At 33.6% G+C, this 18,092-nt stretch overlaps 2 protein-coding genes across 2 annotated transcripts; one reads left to right on the forward strand and one right to left on the reverse strand.

Annotated features, from left to right (window-relative positions):
• Positions 1 to 1,216: 1,216 nt before the first annotated feature.
• LOC129876228 (uncharacterized) lies at positions 1,217 to 7,281 on the forward strand. The gene is made up of 6 exons (XM_055951597.1): positions 1,217 to 1,372; positions 2,490 to 2,599; positions 3,738 to 3,934; positions 5,102 to 5,299; positions 6,378 to 6,437; positions 6,956 to 7,281. Exons 2-6 carry the CDS (start codon positions 2,491 to 2,493, stop codon positions 7,115 to 7,117), a joined length of 726 nt encoding a protein of 241 aa, XP_055807572.1. The 5' UTR covers positions 1,217 to 1,372; position 2,490; the 3' UTR covers positions 7,118 to 7,281.
• A 6,976-nt stretch (positions 7,282 to 14,257) lies between these two features.
• On the reverse strand, positions 14,258 to 16,555 carry LOC129876626 (CBL-interacting serine/threonine-protein kinase 14-like). The gene has a single exon (XM_055952110.1). The coding sequence runs from the start codon at positions 16,189 to 16,191 to the stop codon at positions 14,893 to 14,895; it is 1,299 nt and encodes a 432-aa protein (XP_055808085.1). The 5' UTR covers positions 16,192 to 16,555; the 3' UTR covers positions 14,258 to 14,892.
• Between the last annotated feature and the right edge of the window lie 1,537 nt (positions 16,556 to 18,092).

An 18,092-nucleotide genomic window follows, 5' to 3' on the forward strand; every position in this document is an offset into this window, starting at 1 on the left:
ATTATGGATTGTAATGTCTTGAGATTGCATTTCATTGTGTATAAAATGCATATTAAGTTAAAAGAAAAAAAAGACAAAAAGGAAGGGTTCGACGGGCCTTCGGGTTGTTTTTATCCTTTTTATTATTTTATTTTAAGATAATTAATTTCAATGTTATTATATGATTCACTATCACAAATAACTTATCCTAATATTGATTAGTAATTGTGATATAATTTATTTTAAAATTAGTAACCAAATAAGGGATAATACAATATTAATTTTTTTATCCAAAATTATGTATATTTGTTGCATACCAAACGTTTATTTGGCCAAACTTTTAAAATTAAATTATTTTAAAGAGTAATGTTTTTTCTTTTTCAAAAAGGTACTTTTAGTGAGAAACAGTTAATGCTTGACAATAAAAAATTTAAAAATACTTTTAAGCAATAATTAGGGGTCGTTTGGCAGTTGGTTAGAGTTATACAGATTTTAGTAATATGGAGATTCGTTATGAAGAAATTTATGTATTATTTTAGAAAGGATTACACAATTCTCATAGTGTTAAGAACTAATTACATCATATTCCTACTCTTTTTCAAATTACAAAAATTCCTTAAATTTGGTGGAATCCAGATACATTCTAAAACGTATTGATACATTACGTAAAATGGTATCCGACCGATACATCAAGTAATGTATCCGACGTTCTGATACATCGCGTAAAGTGATGTATCCGAGAATAGGAGAGAATAGTGATTTTTGTAATTTTTTCAAATGATAGGGAATTTTAGAGAATATGATAAAATAAGATATGTATATAGATAATTTTTCCATTATTTTATGCATGTTTAGTTATTCCATCTTCTATCATGTATAAAATAATATATAGATTTCATTATAACTTATACATGATATTATTTATGTATGATTTAATATCTGCATAACTCACCTACAAATCATCTATCAAACAACCTCTTAGTTTTTGACCAAACTTTTAAAAGGTATTTTTAGGTGTATTTTTCTCAAAAGTACTTTTTTCAATAAATATTTTTTTTAAACAAATGCCTATTACAATTTCTTAAAAACAACTTCTGCTTTTCTTTAACCAAACACCTCAATTTTTTAAAAATAAACTTTTTTGTCCTACCAAAATATTGGCCAAACAAGCCATAAATGTCTAATGATCAACATGTCACAATTGATTTCTTTTCCTTCTCCCTCATTATCTCTATTTAAAAAATAGTTTTTTAAAAGAAAAACCAGTTGGATACCAAAAATATTTGCCTACAAGAAAGGGGGGAGTTGCTGTTTCTTGAAGGAAGAACCTTAATAGTTGATACTACTTTCTGTATTTGTCACTTACTCTCATAATTCTTCCCCCTTTTTCCAGGTAAACATTCTCCATCATTTTTTTCTCATTCATCATCCTTCCGTATATAGTTTCTTTTTAGATTTAATTCTTTTTTTTCCTTCTGTGTGATGATTTCTTTATCGATAGTCCTATCTGTATAGACATTGTCTTCGATGGATTTTTTCTTTTTTCTTAATTGTTTATGGGGTTTGTTCTTATCTTTGACACCCCTTTTTCTTTAATCGATCTGGGTATCGATTAAAGTTGTAATATATTGGGTTTTGTTTGATTGAGTTAAGTAATTTGACTTTTTTTCTGGGTAGGAGGTGGGGGGTCGATTCAATCAGTTGAGGTGAGGAGGAATCTAAAGCTTATTGGAGCTGAGAGTTGTAGTAGACAGACACCCTTTTTCTTTAATGGATCTGGGTTTCGATTAAGTCATAATATATTGAGTTTTGTTTGATTCAGTTAAGTAAGTTCTCTTTTTTTTTTTACTGGGTGGGGGTGGGGTGTTAGTTTCAATCAAGTTGGTAAATTCAAAAAGATGAGAACTTTTTGAGGTGAGGAGGAATCTAAAGCTTATTGGAATTGAGAATTGTAGTAGTTTGATTAAGCTATTTCTGCTTAAGAGTAAAAGTATGTGGGATTGTTGTTCTTATTATTTATTTTGGACATGATTGTCAAATACTTGAGCAAAGTTGGAGTTTTGATCTGTCACTAATTTGGGATTGAGGCTATTGAGGCGTAATTGATTGATATGACTGTCAAATATTCAAGTGAAAGTTAGATTGTTTGATCTGTCAATAATTTGGGATTGGGCATAATTGATTGATACGACTGTCAAATATTCAAGTGAAAGTAGGATTGTTTGACGTCACTAGTTTGGGATTGAGGTGTAATTGATTGATCCGACTGTCAAATATTCAAGTGAAAGTTAGATTGTTTGATCCGTCAATAATTTGGGATTGAGGCATAATTGATTGATATGATTGTCAAATATTCAAGTTAAAGTTAGATTGTTTGATCCGTCACTAATTTGGGATTGAGGTATTGTTGATCGATTGATTGATTAATATTAGCATATCTCTCGCTTGATTCTCTTTTTTGTACTTTGTTATCCTTTTTTTGAATCTAGTTTGACTGTTTCACTTGGCAGCATGGATGTCAAGGTCTGCCTGTTTCTTGTCCTACTTGGTGCTGTGTGTTGTACAGCTAGAGAATTAGCAGTCCCTGACCTCCTTATTATAGAAACCGAGGATGTTTCAGGTACTTCTCCTATTCTTGTGTTACCAGTGCCCAGTGTCTTTAATATTATGTTGGGATATGATTTTTGTAATATGGATTGTGAAGTGATAGAATAGCCTTAAATCTCACACACGTAGGAAAAGGATGACTGTGCTAAATAGTTATTGTGCAGCCACAAAATTTACAAATTCTGGGAACAACATTGATGTACTTCTATGGTTGTGCCCTACCTATAATTAATGAAAACCTCTTTCATTTTCCAGGATAGATGTCTTACTAAAGTTTGGGATTTTCTTTGTTAATGAAAGCATTTCCTAAGCTAAGCTTTGAATTTGCTTGCAGTTTATTCATTGACTAATTTTCAGTTCTTAAAAACTCTGACAGCAATGACTTTTCTCTTCCAGTTTTTCTTCCTCAGGCCTCTAAATTTTAACTGCAACATTAATGTTGCTCTAAACACAAGATCTTTCTTTTGTTTTCTTCTGCACCTATTACCAACCAACCAGCCTCATGAGGAAGTACCATCATTTTATTTGCCACGAGGTTCTTCTCTGTTTTCAACTCAATTGGGTTTGTTTTTCCTTTTTTTTTTAGGATGGGTTAGCAGACATTCACAGGAAAAACGTAATACGTCATATGACTTATAATAATATCGACATCAAGTTTCCTTTTGTATGTGTGTATATAATGTCAGATATGGCCTGTATTATCAAATAGAAAAATAGTTTGTGGAAATACATACTTGGAAAAGGTCAAATGTTTTATTTTATTTGCTTGGTAATCTAGGTCATAATAACAGTTTACTCCAAAAAAATGGGGCACAATGTATGTTCTCTTTAAGCAAAAGGTTCTTGAATAGGATGCTTATTTGCAAGTTCTTCAAATAGCTAATTACCGCGATATATTGTCTGTTTATTCTCCATTATCAAGATTTTTTTAGATGGGCATGTAGGTGATTTCTCCATCCTATTACTCTTTTATGGTTGATTTCTTATATTCATGCTTACTAGCCTAATCTATGTCTCACTATATTCTCCTGTAGCAGATGCTATCATCTTGTTATATTTATGTGAAGTTATTTATTTTTACTTGATTGATTAAGGAGTACTTACATCAAAACTTTTATATGGAAAAATTAATCTTGGCTTTCTTGCAATAGCATTGTGGACAAGTAACCTACAGGCACAGAAACAACTTCAGCCTCTGAAAGATGTCAGCCATAGTAAAGGATTATGCACGTTGTGTGAAGAATATACTGCTACTGCACTTGGTTACCTTGCTAATAACAAGACCCAGACAAAGATATTTGACATACTTCTCACGACCTGTTCAAAGATGCCAATATACAAGCAGGAGGTACTTGTAATTTGACTTAATGCCCATGTATGATCTATTGACCATTTAATATTTTGTCTAAATGATTAATTTACTGCATATCTAAATGATTTCTAAATGTAACTCTTGATGCACACCCATGAAGATAGCAGAAGTCTTCTTTTAATGTGCTTATCCATTTCATCCAATAGGGTTATTCTATTTGAGACATCCTTAAATGTTTAACTCAGTTTTTTATGATATCAATTATCTTATTCACAATAAAGAAAGAACGACTACTCTGATTATGGGTTAAAAGCAATTCCCAGACAGCACACACTGAACCCGCTTCCCAATTTTTTTTGATAACCGTGGTGTCTGGGCCAACTTTTGCACACCTCGACTAATTACACGGGATACCTACTGCCTCCCACCAGTCCTAGGGAATTCTGTGCACCAAGGTTAGGATAGATGGAAATGAATCACCTAGTTTTTCTATCTCTGCTAGGATTTGAACCTGAGACCTGCTTCCCATGTTCCTTTCCATTTTTATTACGAGTATAGTTCATCATGCAGGTTTTAAATAGGCCGCTCCTTAAAGTATCCCATTTTCTTTGGATACTATTTGGCTTCTTTTGAAATCCAGAATGGCCTGCATTAGCCCTATTAGGATGAAGAGAACTGATAAATTAGTGGAGTGTGTCTTTTGATTTTATCCATAGAGCCTGAGCTAGATTGTTTTCAGTGGGGCTTTATACGACTGTTTATGAAAAGATTAATAATACCTTGCAATATCAAAGGCGAAAGCATAAAAAAGTTCCCAGTTTTTGGTGGGGCTTTATGCAGAAATCACAACTAGAGTGAGTGCTATTAATTGTTAATAATTCCTAATTACACACACACACACACACACAAACACACACATTTGCGATAAATGCATCACTTTGCTGTCTATATTTGTTGTTTAGTGTCGGAGTCCATTAGCAATTAGGTGATGCCTTGACACTTTAGCACCTGCACGAAAGCGCCTTTTAAGTGAGGCGAAGTGCTCAGCCTGTATTGCGCTAGCTTTAAGGTTTAAGTGTGCGTCAAGCAAGGCTTAAGCAATAGCTTGATATCTTTAGGATCTGCATGCAACAACGTTGATATGATTTTTTTTTGTTTCTTGCTACATCAATTTGCAAGTGAATTTCTCTTATTTGCTTGTAGTGCACTGCCATGGTGGATAAATATGTCCCTCTCTTCTTCTTAGAGATCTCCAGTATAAAACCTGACGACATTTGCCAAAAGGTTGACCTTTGTCGGAAAGTGGTTTCCATCTCTCAACAGTTCTCCCAAAATGGCTGTGACTTATGCCATCAAGTGGTTAGCGAGACACTATCAAAACTGAAAGATCCTGACACCCAGGTACTCTTGACTTTCATTATATACATTTTATTCCGAACTATAGAGAAAAAGAAAAAAAGGAACCATGTTTTCAGGGTTAGGGTCCACTTATAATAACTTAAGAAGTCTGCACTATTGCAAAGGCCGGAGGCGGTTAATCTGATTCTCTAAATGCTACACAAAAATGTCAATTCAAACTGCAAATGTGTACCACTGATGTGGTATCTTGAAAAAACAACCAACATGGGTGAAGTTTATAAAAAAATGCAAATGTGTTGCAAATAATGATAGTTCATTTAGAATCCTTCATAATGCGTAGGAAGCTACATAATATTACCAATTATGTACATGTTTTTTGATAAGGTACAAATGTCTTTATACTTGAAAATTCCTATTTTCTCAACTTTGTGGGTGCGTAAAAAATGTTTAGCATTTCTTTTTAGTTGCAAGTTATTTATATAGGATATATATATAAGTGTATATATATATATAATCACTGGGTTGTTGTTGTTGTTGTATATATATATATAATATATATATATATATATATGTGTGTGTGTGCTAGTGATTGTGCGTCTATCTATGTTGTGGTGGTGTCTTGGACTCTAGTTTAACTTGCACACACCTCGACTATTCCACCAGGTACCTACTACCTCTTAGTAGCACAGATACCGAATAACTTAGCCCTCAAAAACTTAGGCAGATAGAATGAGATCTCCTAATGGATTTTGCCTCTACTAGGATTTGAATCCTGATTCTCATGGTTTTTGTTCCACCTCTTTAATTACTAGACTACGCCCTTGGGTGTGATACCCTGGAGATATATTGTTGAGCACGGTTAGTAACTAAAACGACTAAATTGCTTGTTATACCTAAAAATGTCATAAAATTTACGGGTTAAAATCTAACAGGTCAGATAATTTATTACATTTCACTCTATGAGAAAATGTCATTAACCCATAGATGTATATGGGGACAGTAAGTGGTTGTTTATTTTTACCTTTTATAATTTGGTAAGTGACAGTATGGATTTATGCAACAGAATAAATTCACTTGTGAATATCTTCACTAAACTCATTTGCTTCTCCTATACTTTCAGTTAGACATACTTCAGTTGCTCTTGAAGGCATGTGAATCTGTTGAAAAATACGCCAATAAGGTAAATACCCTCTGAAACTAATCCCACTGTCGTAGCTGTACCTTAATGCTTGCTCTTACTTCCCTAATTCCGTCTCCGGTAGCTCTTTTGTTATAGTTCTAAACAACTATTGGTACTTGGTTTGGACCTTTGGCGTCCTTAAAAAACTTCTTCAATCCTACGTGTCACTACGCGGAACTGTCAAAAGAAATGAAATGCTTGAACGACAATTAATGTTTCTTCCTCATTAAGGAGGTAGTTTGCAAAGGATTTCTAGTGATCCATTTTATTTTACTTTTAGACATGTTGTAATACTTGATTACAAGCGTTAATTGCTCTCTGAAAATGATTATTTCGATGAGTAATTGCCTGGGTCTTATTATATATTACTTGCAATACTTCTGTATCCTAGAGAACTATTTGAGTTCTTGATGATTATTATATGGAAGGATACGAGGCTGTTTGGTAACTATACTGATGTTTCTTTCTTCCTACGCTGTCTCACCGCCTTTTTGTTTGTACCTCATGATTTTCTGCAGTGCAAGAAAATGGTCTTCGAATATGCACCAGTAATCCTCATTAACGCGGAAAATTTTCTGGAGAAAAATGACGTATGCACTATTCTGCATGCCTGTCAGCCTGCTATTGATAAAGAGGAAGCATTACCAAAGATGCAAACTTCACTGCATTCTGCCTCTTAAGTGAAGACAGGTTGCTGAGCCTAGCTTGGTATGTATTGTATGTAAACAATTGGATTACCATCTTTCAGTTTGTGCCTTGTTTGTGTATGTGTAAACTTTATCTCTTCTTTATATACAATGACGTTTATGGAAGAAGCTCAATTTAATAAAAGTTACGTTCTTAATTGCTATTCCAAGTATACAGGTCAAAAAATATTTTTCAATACTCGATTTCATTATATGCATCAAGAACAATCGAACAAAGGGTTGCGATCTTGTTAGAGGGATTTAATAACCCGTCCTCAGTTCGGAAATATATGATCAATATAGATCAAGTAACTCACTTTCATAATTCATTTCCTTTTGACAAAATTTTCTTAAATCCCCTTGTTTAGTTGCATGAAAGTTACAATTTTTTTTCTCTAAATCCACTCTTCCTTGTTCTTGATTTGAAAATGCAGAAATATCTTTTAAATTCAAACTCCATTTTGGTTTTGTCAAAGGTTTAAATTGAAATAATTTGAGCGATTTTTCCTATTTTTGTCACAAATAATTTGAAATACCTCAGCCGTTTTAGAAAGGTCCAAGTCTAATAATGATACAAAATATTTCTTTTTACACTAATTTGGAAACCCAATATTGTGGTTAAATCTCCATTATAGAGGAAAGAATCGGAATTCTTGATCGAAATAAGTCATTATTTAAATCAATTTATTAAAATAGTATATTTTTTTGAAATTTTACAAAAATTAGTATAAAAGTATTTGGCAGTAACGTTTTAGGTATTATTTTATTAAAAAAATCAATGGCAAAAAGAGAAATGTCAAACGGAGTAAACAAATATAAAATGTTACCGTCACATACATTTTATTAATTCGTTATTCACCGACACGTTTTAAGGCTAAAATGTTACAGATAGTAATGACTCTTTAGCGAATGTAAATTTGTCTTTATTTAATTGCCCCGTAAATTTTGATGATCTTTTGTGTGTATGATTTTTGTGTGACTTTCTATTTTTTGTTCTCTCCTTAATTTCTTGATTTTTTGAAGCTAGTATGGCTTATTAGAGGTTTAGTAATGTATTATTAGCTATATGATGAAATTTTAGATTGAGTTTTTGAACTTTAGTTTAGGTGTTTCATAATGTTCTTGTGGTTGAGTAGAGTGTAATGGGTCATTTTTCTCTCCTTTTTTTCGGCATAACTGTGTCGCTTTTTGGGTTCTATTTTTCCTCCTGAATTTCTTGATTTTTTTGAAGCTAGCATGATTTAATGGAGTAGCTATATGATAAACCTTAGATTCTCTTGTTGAACTTTGATTTTGCTATATCAGAATGTTCTTGTGGTTAAGTGAAGTGAATTAGGTGATTTTCCGCCTCTGCACTTTTTAAAAAAGTCATTACTGTCAGTAACATTTTAGCCTTAAAACGTATTTGTGAATAACGAATTAATAAAACATATTTGACAGTAACGTTTTATATTTGTTTACTTTGTCATATATTTTTCTTTTTGCCATTAATTTTTTTTGAAATAAAATAATATCTAAAACATTACTACCAAGTACGTTTATCCAATTCTGTAAAATTTCATATTATTTTTACTATTCTGATAAATTGATTTAAATAATAACTTACTCCGGTCAAAAATTAAAAAACCGAAAAGAAAATATCAATAATACTTAAATTGTTATGTATGGATGTATCTATCCAAGTGGAGTCCACCCATTTGGATAGTTGAGCAAGTCAGGCAACAAATTGACACTTCTTCATGGTGGGCAAGTTAGGCAACAAATTGACACTTCTTCATGACTATAAAATGTGCATATTTTATGCAAATGAAGAGGTGAAATAAGATACAGAAATACGAACATATACTTTCTCCTATTTTTCTTAATCTATTTTGTTCTATTTTTCTCCTTCTGAATTATTAATCTAGTCTATTTTACAACACGTTATCAGCACGAGGCTCCGGCTAATTTTTCAAGGTAACAAAAGTGGTAAGAGTTTATTTAATTTTATTTTTATAAAATGACAAATATTTCCAAAATTGAATTTACTGCTCTTGATATTTCTGGAAAAGACTACTCCTCATGGGCACTAGATGTCGAAATTCATCTTGAATCGATGGGTCTGGCAGACACCATCAAAGATGATAACCAGTCATCTAGTCAAGACCGTGCAAAAACTATGATTTTCCTTCGCCACCATCTTGACGAGGGTCTTAAATTACAATATCTTACATTAAAAGATCCCTTGAAATTGTGGAAAAATTTAAAAGAAAGGTATGACCACCTGAAGTTGGTCATGCTTCCACAAGCACGTCATGACTGGTTAAATCTGAGACTAATGGACTTTAAAAATATAACTGAATATAATTCTGCTTTATTTCGAATTATAGCTCAGTTAACTTTATGCGGAGATGAAATCACGGAACAAGATAAACTTGAAAAAACATACTCCACATTTCCACCCGCGAATATGCTCCTGCAGCAGCAATATCGCGAAAAAGGCTTTACAAAATATTCTGAATTATTATCTCGCTTACTTATTGCTGAATGCCATAATGAATTATTAATGAAAAATCATGATAGTCGGCCCGATGTTTCTTTGCCACCCCCTGAAGTGAATCAGGCAAATTCAAACCAACGAGAAAGAGGCCATGGCCCCAGTTGTGGTCATAGTCAAAAAAGAAATTTTAATCATGATGCTCGGCTGACACCGAAAAATAACCAGCAATATAAAAAGCAGGATAAAAAGCCAGAAGCTTTACCGAAGAATAATTCAGAAACAATATGTCATAGATGTGGAGTTGTGGGCACTGATCCCGAATTTGCCGGTCATCAAAACTTCTTGTTCAGCTATATCAGACATCTCTGAAAAGGGCAAAAAATAATGCAGAGACGAATTTTATCTCTGAAGATAATATTGAGCTCATGCATTTGGATATAGCTGATTTCTTTAATTTTTTGGACGAAAATATGAATATTGATAAAACTAATAATATGTAAATATATTTCTTTTTATCTGTATTAAATATGATGTTTGTATTTTCCTAGTCAATGTAAATAAATAAAATTTATGTAATATACCATGTGTTAATACATATTTTATTTCTTATTGAAGAAAAATATGAAAATGCCTCAAATCTTGTTTGGATCAATGATAAATTACGAGGATATTTATGTAATTGATAGTGGAATAACTCATGCTATATTTAAAGACGAAAAATATTTTTCCAATTTACTTAGAAGAAAAGCTAATGTTACTATAATTTCTGGTAATTCAAAAATGATAGAAGGCTCCGAAAGATCTACTATAATTCTGTCTAAGGGGACAAAAATTATTATAGAAGATGCACTATTTTCTTCTAAATCCCCAAGAAACTTGTTAAGTTTTAAAGATATCCGCAGAAATGGATATCATGTTGAGACATTAAATGAAATGAATATTGAATATCTTGGTATAACCAAGAGTATCTCAGGCCATAAATATATTTTGAAAAAATTACCAACTCTGTCATCTGGACTATATTATGCAAAAATTAGTGTAATTGAAGCAAATATGATCGTAAACCAGAAGTTTATTGATCCAAATATATTTGTGCTATGACATGATCGAACAGGTCATCCCGGATCAATAATGATGAGACGAATTCTTGAAAATTCAACTGGACATCCGTTAAAGAATCAGAAGATTCTTACAAATGATGAATTTTCATGTGCTGCTTGTTATCAAGGCAAATTAATTGCCAGACCATCGACCCTGAAGGTTGGCATCGAATCTCCTGACTTTTTAGAACGTATACATGGAGATATATGTGGACCTATTCATCCACCTAGTGGATTGTTTAGATATTTTATGGTCCTAATAGATGCATCATCTAGATGGTCTCATGTGTGCCTGTTATCATCTCGCAACCTGGCGTTTGCGAAGTTGTTAGCACAAATAATAAGATTGAGAGCGCAATTCCCCGATTATCCAATTAAGGTCATTCGCCTTGATAATGCTGGAGAATTTACATCCCAAGCATTTAATGATTATTGCTTATCAATTGGGATAAAAATTGAACATCTTGTTGCTCATATTCATACTCAAAATGGTCTTGCAGAGTCATTTATAAAGCGCCTACAATTAATAGCAAGACATCTACTAATGAAAACAAAACTGCCTATTACTGTTTGGGGTCATGCTATCTTACATGCAGCAGCACTTGTACGTCTCAGACCGACACATTATAATAAATATTCTCCGTCACAATTAGTATTTGGTCATGAATCAAATATAGCCCATTTAAGAATTTTTGGTTGTGCGGTATACGTGCCTGTAGCACCACCACAACGTACAAAAATGGGCCCTCAACGAAGGTTGGGCATATATGTTGGGTTTGACTCACCCTCCATAATTCGATACCTTGAACCGTTGACTGGAGATTTATTCACTGCTCGATTTGCAGATTGTCGGTTTGATAAAACAATTTTTCCGTCATTAGGGGGAGAGAAAAAGGAACCCGAAAAAGAAAAAAAAATTGCATAGAAAATTTCATCACTATCACATTTTGATCCACGTACCCGCACATGTGAACAAGAAGTCCAGAAGATTATCCACTTGCAGAAAATAACAAATCAAATGCTAGATGCATTTACTGATTTGAAACGGATAACTAAGTCACATATTCCTACAGTGAATGTACCTATCCGGATTGATGTCCCAAAAGGACCATCTACAAGTATCATAGCTTCTGAATCCCAAACACGCCAGAAGCGTGGTAGACCGTTGGGTTCAAAGGATAAAAATCCTAAAAAGAGAAGCGTGAGAAATAATAAAGATGATACTACAATAGAACCTCCTGAAGAAGGTCAAGATTTGAGTAATCCTGATATTCCTGAAGAAATCAGTAAACCCGAGACTCAAGTGAATGAAGAACTTTCAATAAGTTCTTTCGGTGATGAGATAAAATTAGATCGATCTAAAATCACGGTTGATAATGTTTTTGCATATAATGTTGCACTTAACCTCATGCAAGATAGTGAAAGTCTTGAACCTAAATCCGTCGAAAAATGTCGACGTAGATGTGATTGGCCAGAATGGCAAAAGGCAATTCAATCAGAATTAGACTCACTTGCTAAACGTGAGGTTTTTGGACCTGTAGTCCAAACCCCTGAAGGTGTAAAACCAGTTGGCTATAAATGGGTTTTTGTTAGAAAACGAAATGAGAGAAATGAAATTGTAAGATATAAGACACGCCTTGTTGCACAAGGATTCTCTCAAAGACCCAGAGTCAATTATGAAGAAACATATTCACCAGTTATGGATGAAATAACTTTTTGATATCTCATCAGTTTAGCTGTACATAAAAATCTTGAAATACATCTAATGGATGTAGTTACAGCTTACCTTTATGGTTCACTTGATAATGAAATTTACATGAAAATTTCAGATGGATTAAAATTGCCTGAAGCATGTAAAAAGTCTCGGGAAATGTACTCAATAAAACTACAAAGATCATTATATGGTTTAAAACAATCAGGGCGTATGTGGTATAATCGCCTCAGTGAGTACTTGATAAATGAAGGCTATATAAATGATGTCATTTGTCCATGTGTTTTTATTAATAAAACGAAATGAGAGTTTGTTATACTCGTCGTTTATGTTGATGACATAAATCTCATTGGAACCCCTGAAGAGGTCCAAAAGGCAATTGAATATCTAAAGAAAGAATTTGAAATGAAAAACCTTGGAAAGACAAAACTTTGTCTAGGTTTGCAAATTGAACATTTAGCAGACGGAGTTTTTGTCCATCAATCTGCCTACACTGAGAAAATCTTAAAAAGATTTTACATGGACAAAGCACATCCATTAAGTACACCAATGGTTGTTCGATCACTTGAAGTGGAAAAGGATCAATTTCGACCTCCAGAAGAGGATGGAGAAATTCTTGGTCCTGAAGTACCATATCTCAGTGCTATTGGCGCACTTATGTACCTTGCTAACGCAATTATGCCTGATATAACATTTTCTGTCAATTTGCTAGCAGGGTATAGTTCATCTCCAACGCGAAGGCATTGAAACGGTATCAAGCATATTTTGCGATACCTGAAGGGTACTATTGATATGAGTTTGTTTTATACTAACAAAGGTTGCGCAGACCTTATTGGTTATGCAGATGCAGGTTATTTATCAGACCCACATAAAGCTCGATCTCAAACAGGTTATCTGTTTACACACGGAGGGACTGCTATATCATGACGATCTACAAAACAGTCCATTGTTGCTACTTCTTCAAATCATGCTGAAATAATAGCAATTCATGAAGCAAGTAGAGAATGTGTGTGGTTGAGATCGATGATACAGTTTATCAAAGAAAGATGTGGTCTGGAAAATAATGTTAAAATACCCACAATTATATTCGAAGACAATGCCGCGTGCATAGCTCAATTGAAAGGTGGGCTTCATAAAAGGAGACAACGAAACACATTTCACCAAAATTATTCTTCACACATGATCTTTAGAAGAATGGTGAAATTGATGTACAACAAGTTCGTTCAAGTGATAATCTTGCAGATTTATTCACAAAGGCATTATCAACATCAATTTTTGAGAAGCTAAGGCATAAGGTTGGAATGCGCCGTCTCCAAAATATCAAATGAAGTTTTCATCAGGGGGAGTAAAATACGCGCTGCACTCTTTTTTCCTTAACCACAGTTTTTGTCCCACTGGGTTTTCCTGGCAAGGTTTTTAATGAGGCAACAATCAAGGCGTATTACCAGATCTGTGTACTCTTTTTCCTTCATTAGGCTTTTCCCACTGGGTTTTTTCCTAGTAAGATTTTAACGAGGCACAACATCTATGGATATTGAAAATAACTATGTATATTATCTCTTATAAAATTATTAAGGAGACACATTATACATAGACATCCAAGTGGGAGTGTTATGTATGGATGTATCTATCCAAGTGGAGTCCACCCATTTGGATAGTTGAGCAAGTTAGGCAACAAATTGACACTTCTTCATGACTATAAAATGTGCATATTCTATGCAAATGAAGAGGTGAAATAAGATACAGAAATACGAACATATACTTTCTCCTATTTTTCTTAATCTATTTTGTTCTAATTTTCTCCTTCTGAATTATTAATCTAGTCTATTTTACAACATAAATAATTTTATATTTGAATAGTTCATTATATTCATATCAATCTATTAACCGTCTATAAATCTAACATTGAATAAATCTCATACAATAACTATCCCAACTGTCATACAAAACCAAACAATTAGGAAAGTTAAAATAGGAAAAAGCGAATCCTTCTCCCGAAAAGGATATTCCTATTGAAATCCATGATCTCATTACAATAATCATTTTACTATGAAAAATGAGATTATCATGAAATCAGATTACCAGGTTATAAAAATATACACATAACCTGGTAATTATCTCCCTCTCTGTATCTTATGTTTACAGAGAGCACAAATTATGATACATTCTACTAACTCTTCACAATAATAAAAATAAAAATAGTGTACACCAGGTTTTGCCCAAACCTGACATGGTAGTTTGAATTCCTATTCGCAAAAATGTAGTAACTTCTTCTCTTCTTGCCCCCTTTAGAAACTTATCCACCCCACCTCGACACACATTCCTCGATCTATACTACAACTAGCGTTATATTCCTTTCTCCTTTTAGCTTTAGTCAGTCGAGTAGCTGAAGTCAAAGAGATTTCGAAATCTCTTTTTCCTGTGAAGTCTGAATTCTACTATAGAGAATGCTGTAATAACAATTGGACCATGAAAGAATTCACAAAAAGAATTCACTAAGCTGCGGCTTAAATTTCAGTTTCCATATTTCTCGATCAGGTCCAGCTCCTATCTCCTTCCTTTTAACTTCTACAATCACCACTTTCTCCGTTAACCGGTTAATCTCCGTTGCTAAAACAAATTTCCCATTTTGCCCCTCAACCCTCACACCGGCGCCATTTTTTCCAGTGACTCTCATCCCTTCTGCCTTTGCAATCTCTTCAATCCTCTGTGTTATTCTCTCCGGTGACGCTGCTGAAACAAACCTATCAACATCTACTGTGTCTTTGCCTCCTAGACTCTTCAATAATCCAGACAGATTAACACCAGAGGATAACGAGATTATATGAAACGCATTTAGAAATTTGCCGTCGCGATTTACCTCGGAACTATTTTTTAACTCAAATTCATCACCGAGATGCGATTTCACCTCTTTGTAACCTTTCCGAAACCAGGGATCGTTTCTAATCTGTTCAATGGAGATTCGAGTCTCGGGATTCGTGTCGAGGAGTCGGATCAGCAACAGTTTTAATCCGTGTGAGGTCCATTTAGGGCAACGGAATTCGCCTTTGTAGATTTTCCGATACATCGCCATTAGATTTGCATCGGTGAATGGTAAATAACCGGCGTTGAGCACAAAAAGAATGATGCCACATGACCATATATCCACCTTCGCTCCATCGTATCCTTTCTTCTCGAGGATTTCAGGAGCTACGTATGCCGGAGTTCCGCATAGCGTATGGAGGAATCCATCGGGTCGGATCTGATCCGTTACTGCGCTTAACCCGAAATCGGTGACCTTGAGATCCCAATTTTCATCAAGCAACAGATTCTCCAGCTTCAGATCCCGATGATACACGCCACGAGAATGACAATAATCAACGGCGGAGATCAATTGCTGAAAATATCTCCGGCTGAGATCCTCGCTGAATCTCCCTTTGCTAACCTTAGTAAACAGCTCTCCACCTTTAGCGAATTCCATAACGTAATAGATCTTCGTCTTCGTCGCAAGTACCTCATGAAGGCGAACGATATGAGGATGTCGCAACCTGCGCATAATAGAAATCTCCCTCTTAACATGCTCCGTGAAACCACCTTTCAATATCTTCTGCTTGCTTACCGTCTTAATCGCCACGCTCTGTCTTGTCCTCACATCCCTGGCATGATAAACCTTGGCAAAAGCACCACAGCCCAGAAGTTTTCCGACCTCATATTTTCCAAAAAGGTTAAGCTTGAAATCGCCGGCGCCGGCGGTGGCTGATGATGATGAACTGCTTTCCTCACGTAAGATCTCTGGCATTACTAAACCCAGAGACCAAAACAGGACGAAATCCCTCCGGAAATTCTTCTTGTTTTTGCATCAAAGCAATCAAATTGCTCAAAATCAAGAACCAAACCGTAGCTTCTACGCAGAAGATAGAATATTCGAATGGGGGATTGGTCAACGCGGAAAGCTTGATATTTTTTTGTTGTTGAACAAGTAGAGGTTGGGAAAGGATAATCAGAAGCGGATGTAAAAGTAAATCTAAAACAAAAATGTGGAATCAATCGTGTTCAAATTAACCACGTTACTCGTTGGAAAAAAGACAAACCTAGTTACAGGAGGTTGTCTAGCCAACCGCAGATCTAACAAAGACAAATTAATTGCTAATCACATGGAACATGAGGGGGAAACACAAATGATTGAACTAGAAAGTTCTAGGAAAAATGTAACTAGCTAGGTCGGTTAGTTTGGATATAAGTTCTCATTCAATAAGTTATATAAAAGTAATTTTTATTGTTTGTCATATTTAAAATTATATTTATTGTATAATTTTTAAAAATAAATTATTTTTTTATAAAAATATTCTCCATTTTATTTAGTTTTTTTTTCTTACATTTTCTTTTCAATCTTTAGTTATTTATTATTAAAAATAAAATAGAAGCATAATATTTGAGAAACTTTTTTTTTAGGGCAAGAAATGTTTTTTTCTCAATTTCAAACTGACAAAAGTTAGGCAATGTCAAAAAAATATCACTCTTTTGGTTTTTCACTTTATTAAAATATCGCTCACACTCTATTTTTCTTTATTGATTATTTTTTATGGTTTATGATATACCTCACTTTGATCTATAATATTTTTCTCTCTATCTTGGTGTGTTTAACAAATGAGCAAGAGTGCCTATTTATAGGAAAATTTTGTTCCCTTTGATGTTATTGATGATATCAATTAGAAACCTCAAAGTTAGGTTTCTAGGTAGGAAAAAATAATGAGATTTGATTGTTGAAATTTCCCAATCACTAATCTATATTTTTGACTCACTATTTTTTTAACCTACCAAAAAAGATTTGTGTCATGGGATGGTTACCAACAAATATGAAACGGGTTCCTGGGTGCTTTTGAGTTTTGTAGCGTAGATGGGTCGTTGGGCTGGGTTAAAATTTTAGGTGGACCAATAAGATGAGGCCATTTATCTAATTAAATGATTCATTCTTTGCTATGTCATTGTGCTGTTAATAAAGGGCAATTTTAAACCTAAAAAAATGTTGAAGGGATAGATGGGAGGGTGAACCATTTCGAATACGTTAAGGACATTTTTAATTTTTTTCCATTTTATTTTTGATGTAGATACAAATCTTGTTATTAAAAGGTATGAAGCTGAGGCTATCTATAGGTAAAGACGCCATTGCTGAAAGGAGTTATTTTCAATTTTTTAAAATTTACCTTCAATTTGGGGATACTGACGATGATGAAGCTCCTTGTTAAATAAGATGGACTCACATGATTTTAGGGATTAATTAGTTAGTGTATATAAATAAATAAAAAAGTGTTCAAGAAAAAGGGAAAAAATGGTGAATAAACAAAAAGAAATAAAAAAATTAATGACGTGGTATTATAATCTTGAGATGGTATTTAATTTACTTGAATGTAGAATAGGAGATATTTAAATATTCGATAAAATTAAAGTGCTAAAGTAAATTTGGCTACAAAGTTTGAGAGTAATTTAATGTAATTTCTCAAACTACTACTACTATAAAGAATAATTGAATTTTTGAAGTTTGTTTTGTTAGGTAATTATCCCAAAATATGAAGAGGAATCCTTTTAAGTTTTTAATGATCCGTCTAGTTAATACCTTTTCTGTTCATTTTTCCATGCTTCTTAAGAGATAAATTAATATAAATTTTTATCATAATATTCATATTAATTGATATATGATTT

Source organism: Solanum dulcamara, chromosome 12 (assembly GCF_947179165.1).
Source record: "Solanum dulcamara chromosome 12, daSolDulc1.2, whole genome shotgun sequence".
NCBI lineage: Eukaryota > Viridiplantae > Streptophyta > Magnoliopsida > Solanales > Solanaceae > Solanum > Solanum dulcamara.